Below are 11,279 nucleotides of genomic sequence, written 5' to 3'. Positions count from 1 at the left end.
ATGTCAGTCCTTTGTCTCCCTCTGGTGTTATTCTCATCTCTGGTTGATGATTACTGAAACGCTCAGTAGATCGGGAATAACCACATAAACTGAGCTACGAATGTGAGCTAATTGGTTTCTATTGTAAACTCCTTGTAAGAAAGAGTCCTGGTTTTTGATTGTATGCTTTTCTTCTTTTATTCTATACTATTTCAGGCATCACTGTGGATAAACATGTTCGCTAAAGACATGTACCAACATACACATCAAATAAATATTCAAGGAGCTGGACATAATGCGTGCAACATTCTGGTCTGGGGGGTTTCAAACCCAGTCCTGCTTTGTGGATGTTGTTTTTGTTATAGCCAATCTCTTGATCAACTAATGTTCTTGAAAACAACAGGCATGTTATGGATAAATACTTCAATAAACATTAAAGTGTGAACAATTAATAGCCCCTTAAAATTATGGGCTGCAATTGTGTTTGGAACAAAATCCAGTTTACACACAGCACCCCAGAGCTATGAGTGAGAATCCCTGTTCTATTTTAAAATCATATAAAATGTTAAAATAAACCTTCCAAGCAAAGCTTTATTGGATTTTTTTTCCTTTTGTACAGTTGCAAGATAATAAGAGCATTATATACAATGTATAGCATTCAGTATATTTAAGAAAATAAATACTAAATTAAAATTCTAAACTAAATTCTTTTCATTCTTTCAATTTCTGAAGTTCCATAATATTTGTATTGTACAGCACAGGTACTGAACAAAAAATGTAAATAACAATGTAAACATACTTAATTGGCTGTTTGGCCACCACCATTTTTGTTTGAACTGGCTGCTCCTGCCCTAGATTCAAATTCTGTGGTCAATTGATCTGTGGATGCTTATCTGTTGTGCCTCGCACTTGTCTGGATGTGACAATCCTGGAGTATGTGGTTTCATGCAGTGCTGCTAATGATGTCTTTCTCTTGGAGTTTCATGCCTAAGACACTGTGAAACATCAGCAAGATGAGCCAACTTGGTGACTGAATCTCCTGCTAAACACGCAGTCACCTCTCTTTCAAAATCACTGAGGCCTGCCCTTTCAGCTGTGCTAGTCATAATTATGGGTGAGTAGGCTTGACCAACACTTTTGTGATTGATAGGCCTGTGTGGTAGCATCTGCTCTGCATATACTTATTGTCCCTCATTTTTGCAGTGTATGTATGTTTTTTTTTTTGTTACTACCTGTGCCTGTCTGGGCTACAGTAAATTCATTATGGTCAAAAAATTTTGCAGAAAAGTTGGAAAAAAATATATATTTTAGCTTTATGCACACTCAAAAACTGATATAAAATATATTGGAGGTTTAATACTTTTTGATTGAAGGTGCATTAAAAATCAATGGGCATATACTAATAGTACTTCATATTTTCCCCACTGTTCAAATTAAAAGCTTCAGGCATTTTGCTTTTGTTTCTTTTCTTTGCTTGTTAATTTGGTGACCTTTGCACGAATGGTTTGGAAATAGTTCTTTAAAAATCTAGACAAATTCAAGGAACCTATGCTGATTTTATTTCTATATGCATTAGCTGTGGAACTAAGCATAATTATGATGCATTCCTTACGCTAGGAACACATGTTTTTTGCATACTAAAAAATATTGATCTATAGTTTTAGCTATTGTTTGCTAAGAAGATTTGGGGATTGATCTTTTTGTAGCAGTTTAGAGTGAATTACATAACGCTACATATTCTGACAAGAAACACTTTCTGAGGTAAATTGCAGTCATTAATATGTATAGAACTATTTTCTACTTTTATTGCTATGCACAGGAAGTGAAGGTCAGGTCTCATGAAGTACCTGGCATCAACAATGATTTACACTGCTTTATGTAGTATTTACATATTTGGCCCTTATTGTGCAAGAGATGCCCTTCTCAGAGAGAAAAAGTATAAATTATCAAATTAGTCAGGCATTTTACATCCATGAAGACTAATGACCAGTGGTCCAGTGGCAATGGTATGTTCAGGTTTGGGTTAGGAGCTATAATAGCCATTAATCCAAGAGCAAACATCTGCACCACTATAACCCGGGGCAACCAATCTGTGTAATCTATCTGCAGCAGGGAAGCTTGCTTTCTGCTTTGGCTGTATTTCCCTCGATAAAAAACAATGAAACAAAGCCTAATTCAAAAGATAGAATCTGATTTGGCCAAGACCTGCAGCAGCAGCCACACAAGGCCTGGATGTTTTATAGAAATGTGTTCCAGACTGTACTTGTGGCTGGCTGGATGGCAGCAGGCCAAACTGCAACTTTTTCTGGTTAGGTTCTCTCAGCAGAACCAGAAGGGCATCCACAAAAGTGACCGCAGTGCTGCCCCTGTGGCCATTCCTGCCAGCATACCCAGGGCCACCTGGTGCCCTATCCCATCACATGGGTCTCGATGGATCAAGATATGGTGGGTACCTGCATCAGGGAGGGGCAAAATTATAATTAAATAGACTGCTTTTCTTGTTTTCAAATACAACAGAACCTTGTACTAGAAGTGAATTGAAATGGTCCATGAACATATTCAAATTTCAAATGTACCATATATGAAACACTGCATATGTTAGACTGCCAGTGATAAATCATTGGTGCTTATCAGCCATTTAATATTAGAGGTATCAGGTTCTGGTGTTACCTCCTCCGTTGCCGTGGTAACCTGGACTGATGTATACTGCATTGTGGCTGTTCAAGGGCACGTACTGATAACTGTCATCATATGGATCATAAGTGTACACCTGAGTCACAGAGAATAGACAGTGAAAAATTGTTAATATTTATATGGTTAAAACACAAATACATTGTGTTTTGATGTAGTTATTTATATTTCTGTATCATTTGTGTGGTTGATACATTTTTGTGAACATTTCTGTTAATTGCATTTAGATGTACACCATCATACTATTTCTATATGTATTTTGCTGTGAATGTTTTTCTCCATATGTGTACAGAATTATTCTTAGTATTACAGTTATTGGAGTAGTGGCACGATACTGACAGTCAATCTATGCTTCCCGTCCCTGGGACACCAAACAGCAGTTTCTGAACAGAAATTGGTACCAGTTTCCCAAACCACACACACACACACAGCCCTATATGACCAGAGAAAAACTTACTGGGTTTCTTTTTGCTTCCAATATTGTCAGTTCCCATGCCCTGTAAATAAGATGCAGCAAGTGAGGCAATGACAGTAAAATCCAGAAAGGTAGTTCTAAAAAAGCATAAGACTTGACTCACAATGCCTCATCATCACTATTGGCACACATGGCAACGGTGGATCCATCTCTCAAATACAGCACCAAAAGATTCTCCCTGGGGCGGCCCTCTGGAGGACTTACACCTGCAGAAAAGCGCATTAATCACACTGCATTACATCCCCACCTGCACATGCATCACACTGCATTACATCCCCACCTGCACAACGCACACGCATAACACTGCATTACACCACCACCTGGACAAAGCACATATATCACACTGCATTACATCCCCACCTGCACATGCATCACACTGCATTACATCCCCACCTGCACATGCATCACACTGCATTACATCCCCACCTGCACAACGCAAATGCATCACGCTGCATTACATCCCCACCTTCACAAAGCATATACATCACACTGCATTAGATCCCCAGCTAGACAAAGCACATGCATCACACTGCATTACATCCCCCACTTGAACAAAGAGAATATTGAGAATGAGCAACAGAATTTGTCAATCCCCTAGAATCTCCATTGAGCTAAACCACTGCCTGTTGCTAGAGGAAAATACCCTTTTCTTCAAGCCACGTTTGGCAATGTGTCTGCATTGCTTTTCAGAGTGTCTGCTACAAATTCCAAGTAGGCGATGCAAGCACGAGATTAGGATATACATGTCAGAACAAAATTTCAAAAGTCCATTCGAAAGACTATTGGGCAATCGATTGTGAGCTGTGCACAATCAGTACATACTATACATACTGTATTACAGTATTAAATTACAGTTTGGCCTGATAACTGATGATAGATTGTATGCCACTGTTGCAGAGGCAGGCATTGTAAGACCATCTTACCTGTGCATTCCAGCCCAGACTTAACCGCGACACATTTGCTCTTGAGGCTCACCCTGATTTCATAGTCCCGACGGCTTTCGGTTTTGTAGTAGATAAGGTTCCCATCAATCCAGAGGTCACACCAGTTCAGCTTCCAGCGTTTGAAGACAGAGCCTGGGAAGATGATTAAATATTGTATAAAACTCTTTTTAGGAATAACACTGACCAGGTTCTTGGACATGGTGTGTGGAGCCAGGGGTGACAGGGAAGAGAGATAAAACAGGCAACTGTGTGCTTTCACATATCATGTGAAAAGACACAAAAAAAACGCTATTTTTATTTTTGTTTTTATTTTTTGGACATTGGCAAATGACACCATGGTTTAATCGCATAGGGTTTTGAAGCTTTATTAGTTATTTAGTTGTGAGGCCTTTAAAGTATGTAAAACTGGATGGCAAATTTCAGCTTGTATAAAAACCCCCCAAAAGAAATTTAATAAAAAATGAACATGACATCAACAATATGCTGCAGCACTATTTACTTCTGAAAAAAAACAAAAAAAAAAAACAATTTTGACCTGCAGATCTAATAATATTATATTACTACGTGCTCCTGATCCAGGTATGTTTATTTAAAAGCAGATTTTTATAAATATGTAACATGAACCCCCCCCCCCCCCTCCCCCTTAAGACATTGATCATTTCCATGAGAGATAAGCATGGGCACTGCTCTGCTTTGACTGAGTTATTTTTATCATGAATCTCCCAGCATGAAGGTAAAGCTCTCTCTCACTCTCTCTCTCAGCAGATAAAGAGATTACACATTACAGCCTAAGGATTTGACTTTCATAACTTAAATATCACTTTCCTGAAACAGCTTTGCAATCTTAGTTTCAAAAAATTTCTATAAGAATTGTCCTGGAAACTATCCTGGATAATATACAATTTCTCACTATATTAATACCTAAACCTCTTTTCTACATGTGAAAATGTGTATTGTATCACCTGTGTTGGTCTGGCTGCACAAAGTACTGTTTTAAACATTTCCCAGTGTTATATTTGACTCCAGAGCTGCTCATTTATTTTCTTCAGTCTGAAAATGATGAAGTTTGTTTCTAACTGCTCAGCTGTGGCCATGTCGTGAATTATTCCTCATTAAGCGCAGAAACATAACAACACCTGTGTTGTGCTAATTATTATCCATATTTACTACACGTTTTATATTTGAATTGTCTTGTTTTTTGCCTTGTGCCATAATACTGTATCAGTTATGCCTGATGTCATATGAAACTGGGGCTAAATTATGAAAGAACATTGATTTATATTTCTTCAGCCTGATAGTCAGTAACAAAATGGTCAAAAACACCGAACCACACTCAGCAGAAGGGGGAATTTGCATGTTTGCTATAGTAGATGTTACTACAGCTACTGTTACTCATATTGAATAAAGACCAAACATCTAGACATTTTAAATTTGTGATTAGCAGTTGAGTGTGCTCTAGTCCAATCTAATCTGGGCCTGAGTCCTATATAGAAAGCTGTAATCTTTAAATCTTGTTCGGCATTTACCCGAGAATGTGATGAGAATATCCATAGACACTTACTTTGTCTCCAGAGCCAGCCCGATTTCATCAGAGCCATGGTGCTGTTCAGGGCTGCACTGTGCTCCCACTTGAGAGGAAATAGCCAAAGAGCCCCCAGGAAGTGTATCAGGAATTTGTTTGTTTGTAGGCCATTAGTGACAGTCTTTCACTGGGCTCAGTGGGGCGGGACTTGGCGCTCTTTGTTTTGGACTGGCCTATCCTGAGGCATTATCCTTCTAATCTGGGAGAGAGAGAGAGCATTGACTTGTTGGCTAATTCTAGATTAGATGTGAGCCACACCCCTACTCATCTATCCCTCCTCCTTTACTGAGGAGAGAAGCCTGTAGCCAGAATGCTGCAACGATGATGACACCTGTTCCACTCTGTTCTCCCAAGACAGAATACAACACACAGCCCTGCTGTGCATGATCATCACACTCCTAGTTCTTCTGCTATATTTAAATTATACAAAAGCAGCATGTCTTTCATCAGAGAGAAGCAGAGTATAAGTGGTCAGGTCAGCAATGTGGTCTAGATCTTGGTAGCAGTTGTGACCTGGGCAACAACTGAGTAAATATAAACTCTCTTGTGTCTGCGTGTGGTTGCCAGATTGCTGAACTGTTACCCTTTTAAAAACCACTAGTCTTAGATAAGCAATGTATGTTTACTGCTTCATTGTAGCAATAGTAATAATTTCTTGTAGTAATAGTAATAATCTATTATTACTATTATTGTGCATGTTAATTTTTCCAGATGAATCTGTAGGTTCTATATTAGGTAAAATATACAAAAAATTACAAAGTATAGTATGTTTGTTTTTAATGGCAGAAACAAAAACAATATGGACGAACAAGAGTTAATGCCCAGTGAAGCTTATTGTCAACAAATGGTAGGTAATCACATGACCAGGAAGCTAAATCCTGGATTACCTCATCTTTTTCACTGCTTATCTCACACTAGTTTACATTGTCGTTGGGATTTATAATGGGTGTTCAAGAATAAATATAGCTCATATTCCAGCAACATTTTTTCAAGAATAAATCCGCTCTGTACAATAGCAATTGAGTGCTAACCTCATTAACTGTATTGATTTTTTTTTAAATGACCTCACATATTTGCATTAGGACGTTCATATTTTAGATTAATGTAGAATTGCATTTTTGTATCTGCGATAGTAGTCGCCTTTATGACGTAATAAGGGCCCTTTGTGGATAAGAAATAAATTGGCGAATAAATAAAAGCTATTTGGAACGTTGGCTTGATGTGTTGGATATGACCTTCATTCTAAGGACTTCCTTCATTTCCACAGTTTACTTTAAAACCACGAGGGGGCGACCTAATCCCATTGCACACAGTTCATGGTGCCCGTTCATTTTTTGAAGAACTAGGTAGCTACATTGTGTACAACATATTTTTCAATCCAACTATTACATAATCTACTCAGAAACGACACTCAAATTTTTATTTCATTTTACAAAGATGAATTCAGGCATTTTGTTATTTCTCAATATATTTACAGGTATAAAACGACTGGGGTATTAACCGTAGGTACTCAGAGGAGATGGATGGACATATTGAAGCTCCCACACACCGAGTACCTTACGAATCTCAAAGTTTTTTTCCATATTGAAAAAGTGTTAACATGACCTTTGCAAAGCATTGCCCAGTGTTGCATCTCTCGGGCTTAATCAGTCTCTTCGTGATACAATTATAGAATAAAAGCATTTTTCGGCAGTCTTACAATAGTGTATTTATTCAGTACACTAATGACAATGTCCCAGGAACTTTAACAACAATCTGCAAGGACAACTAAGAAAACGTAAAAAAAAAAAAAAAAAACAGAAAATTAAAAAATTAAATAAAAATGTTTTATTTTGGTGACCTAACAGTAGCATTGTTCAGACAATAAAAATAGATATGGCCACGACGGATATTTCTGAAGACTAGGTTTAAGGGATGGGATAAAATGTGCACAAATCATTGCCATACAGTAACAAGAATGAGGTGTAGCGCATCATGTTAATTTCGTGTATCACGAGCTTGTGTTCTAATCACGCTGCTGGCAACGAGAGATAAAGCATAGACAATGCTAGTAACATACACTTGTTCTTGGCTTATGTTATGTCTAGCCTTTAAATATCGAAAAACTATAGAAACACCCCTGCACTCACATACATTGGTGAGAAACATGAGCTGTATTGTCTCAACAAGTGCACCAAAATATAGACTAGTATACTCCCAGACAATCAAGACCTATTAATCAGAACCCAATGCACTGTGTCCGATTAGAAAGTGAACTTCAGTTCAGCGCAAAGCGATAGGATTGTGGGCGGTCTGTTCCATCCCCTGTAGCGTCAGAAACAGAATGTCCCCCCTCCTTCTCTCGCCCGTATCACCATCCCCCACTCTGTGTATGTCGATGTTACCAACGCCGTTGCAAGCTTGAAATCGCAGGAGCGAAGCAAACCACTGCAGGAACACGCCAACGTTAAAGACAAACAGAATATTAAACGCAGAAGAAATTAAGGACAGGTTTAGAGTATATTGGGAAGAATTACTCATATTTACAACTGGATTAACTGCATTGGTAAGACCAAATTCTTTATGTATTCCTGTTCGTGCTAAGATTCCTTTTACATTCTTTTTTCAACTGTCCAGTCCCAAAATGGAATGGGCATAGTGAAAGCAGGAAAATATTACAAATGGTGAAGCTAGCAGGACCTTGACGATCAGTAAAGTGAGGAGAAAGGGCATAAATACAAAAAAACGTGCCCATAATGCCCTCATAACATTGTAAAAGAAAGAATATGTAATGAACAGACAACACAGGATGCAAAATGGAAAACGTGGCCGGGCAGTGAACACGATTGTGGTGGAGTATTATATTGCCTACTTTTGCCCGGCTATACATTTTTTTTCCATTCTGCAGCCCTTTAAGGAGATGGCTTCTCAAAATGGTGTCTGTAGTTTGTTCTGTGACCATTTTAAAAGCAATTTTGAGCGTAGTGGCTAGCTAGCTAACATGTTAAAAAGGCATGGTAGTTAGACGCGAGTTGCATGGAGAGCCTAAATTAAAAATTAATTCTATGCAAACAATCATTAAGAATGAACCATTGTGAAGTCAAGCTGCAGAACAAGGGAACTGGCTAGCGACGACGTGGTGTCGATTAGCTAGCTGTTTGTGGTTGTTTAGTGTTAGCACGCTGCTTATAGCCGATTAGCCACATATTCATTTATTAAATGTGACTTTTGAAGATTTTATCGTTTTAAGAAGGAGACTGCCAGGATATATATAGCTAGACTAGTTGGTTGATCATAACTGGTTATCAAGCTGCGGTAAAATAGATTGCTTGCTTGCTTGATTTGATGCAGGTTTGCTATATTTGTTGTACGCCTAATTATTTTATTGTGTGATTATGACCACGGTGTATGGAACTTGAGACCATTTAGGAACACGATCCACGGATATGATTAAAATTATATTCAAGTATGCATGTGACCTCCATTTACTATGTCTAGGTAGATATAATACGTAGAATAGCTATTGTAACGTTAGTTAACTCGGGTCACAAATGAAAACTAAAATTTTGACATTATAATTTTAACAAAAATCTAGAAACAAAGTGTAAGCGATTAGCTAATGTGCTGTCTGTGTATATTATTAACCGTGCATTTAAGCTCGTTTACTAATGTCAGCGAACGTTAGATCATGCGACGCAAAAAAATTCGTTGCCTACCATTGTCATTTATAAAAAATCTATATGGTGCAGCAGTTATAAATAGGCAACACACGCAGCTACATATTTTTCAGACAGTTTCGGGAGAGGAGGACACTGTAAAGCAACAATGAATGAACTTGTCTGCTCCCAGCCACGTGCCCCTTTATTGCAGTTTATTTGGCGTTCCGCAGCGGAATGACTGGATAAACAATGCATCTATAAAACTGTCAGCAAGGAGCCGATGCTAAAGAACATAGTCTTCCTCCGCTATCGATGGAGCGAAACGATTTGTGATTAATTTGCAAAATGAACGCAGAGGCCAGCATTAATGTGATTTCTTATAGTTTGGAGTTTACTAGTTAGGTCAGAAATTAAATGAGCATAGCCTAAATTAGCAGGTCCGGCCACTGTGAGGCAGTCTGAAAATTAAGTAAATTCGTGACTGCGCAACATTGTTTTGTAAATCACAATTATTATCATCTAAAGTACTTCATTTGCATAGTAGCGTATTTGTAATGCTACTGTGCAAATGATGAACCATATACAGGGGCGTCCCTATGGATTTTGGTCATGATGAAAAGATCTCACATTGGGCCCCACCATCCCAGTCCACCCCATCTCTGCACATTACTCTGACCACACCATATTTTTTGAGGGCCCCTGTTAGTCAGCAGCCTATCATTGGATTGATAAGTTATTTTTCACAAAGATTTTTTAAAATAAATTATTAGAAAGATTATTTATTAATGCTTTAAACTGTTTTCTACATTAATTTACCATGAGTGTAGCCTATATCAATTTATTCTTGTATCATGAATGTGTACAGAAACTGACTCAGCCCAAGTGTTGACCTATTAAAAAAATCCTCATGCGTCATTATTTTTTGTTGGTTGATTTTGTATTGAATGGTTGAATTGTATAGCTTTACATGTTAGATTAATTTTTATGTGAATATTTGACTGGACCTGAGTTGCCACACACACGGTCAAGGGGACAATAACAATGAATGCGGTCAATCCAAACCATGTCCACCAAAATGTACAGCTACACATCCCATCCCTTGGATATTCAGCAGTGTAGTGTACAGTGACCTAATATGTTTCTAATGTGAAGAATGGATGTGGTTACTGCGACAGCTCAACAGGAAATTTCATAAGTGGGGATTTTCATGTGACGGGGAGGAAGGCTAATGTGAGCCATTGATTAGGGAACATTTTAAAATGGTGGATTCATGAATTGAGGAAATTTAAATACTCTTAAACTTGAAAACATAGTGAGACAAATTCTGGGACATTTCTGCTTGTGCAAAATTTTATTGTACACTAATAAAATATGTACTTAACAGAGCTCTGCCAATCACTTGTTCTTGCACACGACACCAACTGCTTCTACAGCAACGACCTCTGCTCAGTCACACAAGTAAATGCGTTTCATTTCCTTGAGCGAGAGGAGGAATGGGGGGAAAAACTGAAAACGGTATTAAATATGGAATTTTGAACCTGACCTGCCTTCTTTTCCATTATGCCGACATGTGATCAATAGAGGGCACTGTAGGTGCTAGTATTAATGAATCTTTGAATTACAACATCATAGGGGAGTTTATCAGGGAATTTGTTTATTAGTGTACAGTTGTCTTATATTCATACTAATTTTTATTGTTTTATAAGGTTAAGAAATTAGTCTCAACCAGACTACATCCCGGGATTTAAAATGTAGTTATACAGTTATTGTGGGCCATAATGGTTCTGTGAAAATGATCCCTTTTGTTGTTTTGAATTCTGCTTTTGATATATAATTGGCTTTATCATGCGTTAATGAAATAGGTTTAATTGTTCTTCATATGTTTTATTTAGTTGTGTATGAAAATGTGATTGTGTTATGCAGTTGAATCATCACTTTCAGTGTTAGAAATAACGTTATGATCTACTAGT

General features: G+C 37.8%; 2 protein-coding genes across 4 annotated transcripts in view; one reads left to right on the top strand and one right to left on the bottom strand.

Moving 5' to 3' along the window:
- Positions 1–552: 552 nt before the first annotated feature.
- plekhb1 (pleckstrin homology domain containing B1) lies at positions 553–5,831 on the bottom strand. Its single transcript, XM_064350881.1, has 6 exons — positions 5,651–5,831; positions 4,069–4,221; positions 3,249–3,351; positions 3,128–3,167; positions 2,650–2,749; positions 553–2,432 (listed from the first exon to the last, which is right to left on the bottom strand). Exons 1-6 carry the CDS (start codon positions 5,685–5,687, stop codon positions 2,299–2,301), a joined length of 567 nt encoding a protein of 188 aa, XP_064206951.1. The 5' UTR covers positions 5,688–5,831; the 3' UTR covers positions 553–2,298.
- Positions 5,832–7,977: 2,146 nt separating this feature from the next.
- The window catches only part of LOC135263193 (protein FAM168A-like), a 41,050-nt gene continuing 37,748 nt past the window's right edge, over positions 7,978–11,279 (top strand). For 2 of the 3 annotated variants that reach the window (XM_064350911.1, XM_064350910.1), the window contains exon 1: positions 7,979–8,216. The gene's annotated coding sequence lies outside the window, so the exon portion shown is untranslated. Of the gene's footprint in view, positions 8,217–11,279 lie in introns of all 3 variants that reach the window. The other variant, XM_064350912.1, reaches the window with a different exon arrangement.

The sequence above is a fragment of the Anguilla rostrata genome, chromosome 9 (assembly GCF_018555375.3).
Source record: "Anguilla rostrata isolate EN2019 chromosome 9, ASM1855537v3, whole genome shotgun sequence".
Taxonomy (NCBI): Eukaryota; Metazoa; Chordata; class Actinopteri; order Anguilliformes; family Anguillidae; genus Anguilla; species Anguilla rostrata.
This window is presented reverse-complemented; position numbering and strand designations above follow the sequence as displayed.